Source organism: Bidens hawaiensis, unplaced genomic scaffold, assembly GCF_021521415.1.
Source record: "Bidens hawaiensis isolate Kalapana, Puna unplaced genomic scaffold, B.hawaiensis_p1.1 tig00000512_1, whole genome shotgun sequence".
Classification (NCBI taxonomy): Eukaryota; Viridiplantae; Streptophyta; class Magnoliopsida; order Asterales; family Asteraceae; genus Bidens; species Bidens hawaiensis.
In genome coordinates, this window is record NW_027491033.1 from 2,602,958 (window position 1) to 2,611,151 (window position 8,194).

At 33.9% G+C, this 8,194-nt stretch overlaps 1 protein-coding gene across 2 annotated transcripts; it reads right to left on the reverse strand.

The window, feature by feature from the left end:
- Nucleotides 1–1,313: 1,313 nt before the first annotated feature.
- Nucleotides 1,314–5,833, reverse strand: LOC143634022 (serine/arginine-rich splicing factor SR30-like). 2 transcript variants are annotated; one of them, XR_013153775.1, is made up of 14 exons: nt 5,755–5,826; nt 4,885–4,974; nt 4,701–4,766; nt 4,540–4,614; nt 4,353–4,449; nt 4,207–4,253; nt 3,901–3,958; nt 2,960–3,009; nt 2,764–2,820; nt 2,527–2,621; nt 2,356–2,448; nt 1,709–2,054; nt 1,573–1,635; nt 1,314–1,503 (listed from the first exon to the last, which is right to left on the reverse strand). XR_013153775.1 is itself a non-coding variant. In XM_077102212.1 (14 exons), the coding sequence occupies exons 2-14, from the start codon at nt 4,966–4,968 to the stop codon at nt 1,489–1,491; spliced, it is 834 nt and encodes a 277-aa protein (XP_076958327.1). In that variant the 5' UTR covers nt 4,969–4,974; nt 5,755–5,833; the 3' UTR covers nt 1,314–1,488. The 2 variants fall into 2 exon arrangements, 1 of the variants encoding a protein (XP_076958327.1); XM_077102212.1 differs by having other exon boundaries at nt 1,709–1,742; nt 5,755–5,833.
- Between the last annotated feature and the right edge of the window lie 2,361 nt (nt 5,834–8,194).

Below are 8,194 nucleotides of genomic sequence, written 5' to 3' on the forward strand. Positions count from 1 at the left end.
AGATATAAAAAACGATAAAACTAATCTCAAAGAACATTAACATGCAAAACTTTTTATAAAAAACGTTAGTTTTCAAGGGTTCCTTCAAGTTTTTAAATAATTTTACAGTTTTGTAATGATACTCATCCTATATATATATACACACACGCGCGTTCCCTAAATTTATTTTATATATAACTTACCACGTCCGAGTACTCCTTGAGTACTCTCCGCATAGACCGAGTACTCGCAACTCCCCAGTCGACCGTCCTGGGAGCGCCTAGCGACTTTTCAACCATGGTTAAGACTATGAGTTTATCATCTTTAGCTTTCTGGGAGAGTAGGATTTAAGTATGCAACCGAGGGTTCTATAATTAATTATGAATTTCTTCTAGGGACCACTTCTCCCATATCTTTTGGGATGAAGCTTCTAAATACACAATTGTTAGGTAAAATGTACTTGTATAGAGACATAATATAAGGAATTGAAATGAGACTGGTGCTTATCATATAGGTTTCGGCCAAGGATCCTTTCAGCCAAAGATGCTTCACGCGAAAGGAGTTCATGACGAAAGTATATAGGTTTCGTCGAAAGACGGTGGGGCGAATGCATGAAGATGCATTTGCTTAATTGATATCTTGCCTGAAGAGGTGGACGAAACTAGGTTAGTTTCGTCCCAGCAGGAGCAAAAGTCAGTTTTGCTAAAGGAGTGGCTCAGCAAAACTAGTTCGTTCTCCATCAAGTGTCCAATCAGAATTTTCCATTGCAAGTGTTCCTTCTTCACTTGACTCGGTTAACCCAAAACCGAAAAAGAAATACTCGACCAACTCTCATAAATTAGGATACTTTTTGTAAAATTTTCCTAGAAACCGAATTTAGAAGAAACCGAATTTAGAAGAAAAAGATAACAACACAAGCTAGGTGGTTGATGGTTAAAAGTTGTAAGTGAAATTTAAAAAAAAAAAATGGGATAGAAACAGTGAATGAGATGTGAAAGGTTGATTTAGTTAAATTTGAATAACGATGGTTTTAGTATAATCATTGGGATTAGGATAAAATACCTATGAATGTTGTGATATTTCTAAGACATTAGTCACAAATAGGTTGGCAGAATAACCGAAACAAAAATAATATACATGATACGTCTATTCTCAAATGATATCACACATGGTTGAAGTACCGATTTCAACCATGTGGGTCAGGTTAGTTCCAATACAATACCATTTGCACATACAACCGGTGTTTTGTGCATCTCTTGCACAAAGTTTGGTGTTTGGGCTTAGTTTTGCCGTGCAAATTTATAGCCAAGCTAAAATATCATACCACAAAGACGTTAACATGTTACACCGGGTTTAATAGATATCTTCAACAGTAGGACGACTCCAATTATTTAAAACGCAACACAAAGCATATTAAGATTTACACACTAGTTTTGTTCCTTAGGAAATAGGACAAACATTAGTACAAGATAACAGCTTCCTTTTGTGTGTAGTCCAGCATCTTCTATTTTAATCAGAACTCACCTGTAATTAAGTAAGCATTATATTAAAATAAAATTAAACTTAATCAACAGTTTCATGAAATAAATATACCGATGATGAACATGAACGAGAAATGCTCCTAGTTGGGCTCCTATGTCCTCTGCGGTAACGAGCCTGGCAAATAATTATACTTTAATCAAACACAATAACAACTTTCAAAACAAGTAATATGTGTATAACAACTTACATATGATGGTGGTGTACGAGATCTTGACCGAGATCTGCACAAATTTCCATGAAAATAAAAAGAAAAAATGAAAGAAACCAATTCATTAGCCATAATTCCATAATCCAAAAATTCACATCCATATTTCCATGCTGAGTTTATTGTAATAATAATCCAAGGTTGGTTAACCAGCTTTATTTATCTTGTTTAATATATGTAATAGATTATTTACCATGGTTTGCCTCAATGCTACGGTCAAACCCATGGAGTTATACATCTTTACCTCTATATATCCAGTCAAGTCCTCAGAAAGCCAACTTTGAGCTCAAATTACCATCATGCCCCTACGCCATGGTGGAATCCACATCTAGAAAACACACAAGGCGCAAAACCAAGGGCATCGTTTTAAAATCCTTTCACAAATGGAAGCATGAAACCCCCAATCATCTTTTACCACAGTGTAAAAAATAATATTATTGGAAAAGCATTGGACTCGATAAAAAAATACAGAAATCAAGAAAGTTGTTTCTAAGGGGCCAAGTTTAAAGAAACCGATTTGTTTGAAATTCGACTCTGAAAATAACTGTTCTGCACCATATATGAAAAACTACCTACAAGCATATACTTGGATATTATATTATCCAGAACATGTTATTTGGATTATGTACCTTGAAACAGGGGTAAGTGATGACTCAGATCGGGATCGTGAAGAAACTGATCTGGATCGAGACCTGCGGGAATATTTTTCCCTAGGAGAGTAACTGCATGAAAATATTTAAGTATTGGATATTATATAAGTCAGTGGATACCTAGTAAAGTCAAATAAGATATGAACAAACCTCCTGCTATCATAGCTAGGACTTCTGCTTCTTGAATAATATGGACTTTGGCTTCGGCTTCTAGAGTAATTGTACCTTCGATCATACTCCTCTACCTGTATCCAACAAATCATTGAGTAATTGATGATTGCTTTTAAACAATATCTAATTTGACTCTGATAATAAGAGTAAATTATTACTTTCAAAACACAAATCCAGACACCATATAAGAAGACTAACTAGATTTTCAAGACATACCCGGATGTAGCCTTTAGAAAACTGGTTACGGAAAAGTGAGTCATCAAGCTTCCTTATCTGAAACAAAAGGTAAGAATATATTAGGAAAATTGTATAAGATTCACATAAATGTACCATTTAACACCACATTCAAGCTCATAAAGAGAAAAACAGTAGGTTTTAATGCATAGAGAACTATCATCTGAGACAGACTGACCGCGTATTTCATATCATCATAATTTGTGTAGTCCACAATTCCTCTCATGCCTGCAAAAGAAAAATAAGTGAGCCTCGTAGGTAATTGCAGATCACATAAAAATAACTATTAGCAATGAATGACCATATCCTGCTTTGTGTGAATTATGTGATAATTATCCACAGTTTTACATTAGTAGTGAAGAATATGAAGATTTTATACATAATACTCTGTTGTAGAGGCAGCATATGGGCAGGTCAGGCGGGTTGGGTGACCAGTCAAAATGGGTATATCCATATATGTTTTTCTGTGGGTTGAGTTGATCTTAAAACACATTTTTTAAACCAGATTAATTGATTAAAATAAATTGTGTCAGGTATGACATCTATTTCTTGATAGAATCAAGTTAAGAGTGATTATGCATTGGAAACAGATTTTAAACATTTTTTAGCCCGTTCATACCATTTGTTATTTCTTTAACTAAACAAAACCCGAATTGATCCACTCCTACATAAACGAATCAAAAGCACCACAACACATCCACTATGTTTCTTCACTTTTCAAAGCAGAGATATTCTTTACCAAGTAGACACCAAACATATATGCATCTAACTACATACAAGTTGTCGGGTTCAACCAATACCATTCATTTTCGTGTATCATATAGAATGTACAGCACAAAAAATTTTGAACGAACCCAGTCTTTCTTAACGATTGAACCCATTGGTATTATGAAGAAAAACGGACCAGTATAAGCAGAAAAATCCTGACACCATAAAAAATACCTTGGCAGACCCACTGTCTAACAATCATTCATATTCGACCAACAATGCATGAGTGTAATTTATATAATATTAGGAGAAACTATAACATGATTGAACAAACTCATTAATTTTGAGTATCCAATATGTATTAATTTCAGATAATTCAATAGAAAAGAAGACATAGTAAGTGCAGCTCACCATCACGGTCACGGAAAACTTGAGAGAAACAAACATCACCAGCACGACGCATGTGATCCTAGATTAAGAAAGCCAAAAATAAAACTAGATCAACTCCTGAGAGGATTGAGGTACTTGTACTTCGTGTGCTTAGCAATAAGAACCCAAACAAATAGTGTACTAAAAATTGAGTAACTTAAAAGACTCTATATATGTCTATCTGTTAAGATTTCACACAATGAAATGAGCTTAGACTGAACTTTTAGAACCATTTTTAGAGTTCATGAACCATATCTAACATTTACTTGTGCTTTAAAAAAAACTGACCTTCAAATCTTGCCATGAAGCAGAAGAAGGTAATCCAGTGACATAAACTGCAAAGTAAAGTGTTAATAAAATTTTAAACTGCATGTACCATAGATAAAGTTAAACAAGAATACAAGATAAAAAATTTAATAAAAAAATGAACAAACCACGATAGTCAGAGCGCCTAGATAATCCCCCACGACTACTTCCACTGCTGTAGCGATCTACAGAAGGTGAAATTCTCCCACCATGTGCAAGTTCAACCTACACACAAACAAACACAAAATAAACAAATGAAGAACAGAAACCAATAAAACAAATCACTGATAAAACTAGATTGTTTCATGGACTAACTCGTAAGCGTTGACCATCAAACTTATAGCCGTCCCTTCCACGAATGGCATCTTCAGCATCACGAGAATCTTCAAACTAAAATTAATCCAAAAAACTTAATTATGATGCATAAATGCATTCCATAAAAGTAAAATCCAACAAAATAAAAAAGTACTTTTTACCTCTACAAAGGCAAACACAGGAGGCCTAGGTGGAACTTTCAGGTCAATTTGAACAATTGGCCCATACTGCAGGCACAAACAAAAGCAATATATTAATAATAACTTAAAGTCTTACACAGTGTAAGGAATTGGTAACAGAACAAATTATAAGTTGTAAGTCTTAGTGAGAGACATAAGAGGAGACCTTGTAAAACATGTCTTCGAGTTCTCTTTCACGAATATCACTAGGAAGGTTACCGACATAAATAGTACGACTTGAGCGGCCCATGCTTCTCTGAAAAAACTACAGATAAACTGATTAGATACAATAAGAGCTCGGTTTAAGATCATGTTAAATAACTATGCATACAACAAATTCAAATGTCTAACACATCAAAATATAAAAAAGAATAACAATTTCAATAGTTAAACAAGATTTCATAAAATTACATATACTTATCAAGTTTTATAAGTTTAGGGTTTGGATCAAATACAAATGACTTTTATCGTGAGAAGTGTACAAATAACTAGAGTAATTATGTTAACACTAGAGTAGTTATTATTACACTATATTATTTTTTATAACATAATTATCATTACTCTAGTTATTTGTATGCTTGGTATGTAATTTTATTTGTACAGAATCCCACCCCAACAAGTTTATATGAAGGATTAAAAAGTAAACACAGAGGAACAATATTACGGTTTTAATTGACTCGCATAACAATAAAATAAAATAAAAGATATGCTACAGTTCAGAAATCATTAACAAACTTATTTTGGTGTTAAACAGTTAACTATTAATCTGAGCCAAAAATTCAAAATGATCAATTTACAGAGGAAACAGAAAAAACTGGTAAATAACAGTTCGTAGATGTTAAATCAACATTCAAAGCATCAAATAAAAGATAATCGAGCATCTAAACACGTATGATTCTGAGAATAAAGCAATCGAGTAACAGAAACCCTAAGAGTGCAATTAAGTTGAAATAATGAAGTAAGTAATAGATAGAGATTATAATTTAGATCAATTGATATGAATATGAATTAGGTTGAAGATGATCGATGACGTTACCTGTTGAAATTTGGGGGTGACGAGACGAAGACGAAGACGAAGAAACAGAGTCGTAGAGTTCTGGAGTTACTACTGCTTTATATATAATCAAGGAATCAAATTCTGTAATGACTAACAGGTGTTTTACATAATGGTACTTAATACTAATTCTATTTGCAGCCATGGCCCTCGTACTATATTGCTTGATTATTCATTACCGTAGGATAACAAATTAACAATTACGAGTGAGGTTGATTGTTTAAAAAATTAGTAAGAGCATAGATGGATTTTTAGTTGGTGTTTTTGAATGTCAACAACACAAAAATATACACTCTCTCTCCTCCATGTCCCTTCACATACACGTTTTTAAAGATTATTCATCAAGAATTTACTTCAACTTCTCTCATCCACCTCGTCATCTCTATCCTGTCTAAATGAGTTTATTGTGTTGACGTTGTAGATGAATATGGGATTATTAGTGTCTTCTATAAGCGGTTTAGAGCATCCACAATAAAAAATTCTTGGAGTGTTTTTGGAAAAAAAAAATGGTGATGTGGAGAAGAGGTGGTATGATGTGTAGGAGAGATAGTGTAGAAAGATTATTGTGAAAGAATGGATGGAGAATGTGTTTGTGAGAGAGAATAGAAGAGAAAGATGGTGTTTTTGTGGGGCCAATTGCCATGTAGGTACTCAAAAACACCATTTGTTGGTGATGGTCTTATAACTCTTATTATTGCAGCATTTTGTGCATGTAACAAAAATGGGTGGTTTATCATCATCTCAAATTCAGATAGCATGTCAACATGTTATAAGCGTAAAACGCTTAAAGTCTGGTTGATAATTAAACGTTGGTGATTTGTATGAAGTCATACTAATGTTGGACACTAGAGAGTGAAGTTGCAACTGAGTAAAATGTTATTTTCGTCCTTGTGGTTTGTCAAATAATGCGAATTTAGTCCAAAAAGTTTGTTTTTTGCATATAGACCCTCCACGTTTCCCAGTTCTTGCCAATTACATCCAAATCACTAACTCCGTTAAATTTAATCGTTAAGTCAGGGGTAGACATGTCTTTTTACTATTTATTTATTTATTATAGTACTTATTTTAGTGAACTGCGGTTTTCATCCTTGTGGTTTGTCCAAATCTGCGGTTTTAGTCCAACAATTTCAAGTTTGCAATTTTAGTACTTGTAGTTTCATTTCACTTGCAATCAAACCCGAATTTATTAACCTCGTTAATTTTGGTCGTTAATTCATTTGCGTGCCCCTCACGTGACGACCAGTTTTGTCGTTTCTCTCCCTGAATAAACTTCAGTCCTAATTCGCAAGCCCCCCCACGTGAGGGGGGGGGGGGGGCTGGAGTGTATTTGGGGAAAAAAGAAAAAAAAACAAGAAATAAAACTGCCCCTCACGTGAAGGGCACACTAATGGGTTTAACGACCAGACTTAACGATATTAAGGAATTCGGGTTTAATTGCAAGTGAAATGAAACCATAGGGAAGAAAAATGCAAATTTGAAACTACTGGACTAAAACTGCAGATTTGGACAAACTAGAGGGACGAAAACCGCAGTTCACTAAAATAAGTATTATAATAAAAAAAGGGGAAAAATACATGTCTACCCCTGACTTAACGATTAAATTTAACAGGGTTAGTAATTAGGATGTAATTTGCAAGAACTAGGAAACGTGAAGGGTCCATATGCAAAAAATAAACTTTTTAATTAAATTCGCATTATTTGTCAAACCACATATTGAGGAAAATGGCACTTTACTCTTGCAACCTTTTAAAAGTTAGCTTAACTATTTTTGTCTTGTCTTTATTGTATCTTATCAACTCTTCCTTTTTCAAACTATCATTTTCTTGTTTAACTTCATGAATTAATGCTATATAATATAAGCAATCATTCGGTATTTGACGTTATAACTCAAATTCTTGTGTTATATAAAAAGGCAACACTTTACCTACAGATCGCCGATTGAAGCAAATATGCATTTGCATTGTGCTACCAAGTTTTCATCCTTGGTTACCATTGCAGTTCAAGAATGGATGACTTTAACGTAGTACTATATATGCTTTACAATCCTGACCAACTGCGGAAATTTTGACACCGATCCCAATGAAAAATTAATCTGGGTCCATCATTGTATGTATCATAACTTACAGTGATCCAAACAAAATCCATAAAAAATAAAATAAAAAACAAAGAAACCGAATCAGAAGCCATAAATCCATAATCCAAAACATCCACAAACATATTTCCAAGTGGATTTTCATCAAGCACGCGCAACTCCAGTCTAAAAGTAATTCCTACAGATCGAAATGCAGATTTCCCACATTTGCAGAAATTATCCTTACACATAGCAACCATGTCACACAACCTATAAATCATGGTCTGCCAAAGTGGTTCTTATATCAACCAAATTTATTCGTCGAGTTTAATCACGTTTACTACATAAACA

Excerpts from the sequence above, each read along its gene's own strand:
- LOC143634022 (XM_077102212.1), bottom strand. The coding sequence starts at position 4,968 with ATGGGCCGCTCAAGTCGTACTATTTATGTCGGTAACCTTCCTAGTGAT. Across the intron at positions 4,767-4,884 it reads TCGAAGACATGTTTTACAAG|TATGGGCCAATTGTTCAAAT; the intron begins GTCTCCTCTTAT and ends TTGTGCCTGCAG. Across the intron at positions 2,449-2,526 it reads CCTAGCTATGATAGCAGGAG|TTACTCTCCTAGGGAAAAAT; the intron begins GTTTGTTCATAT and ends ATTTTCATGCAG.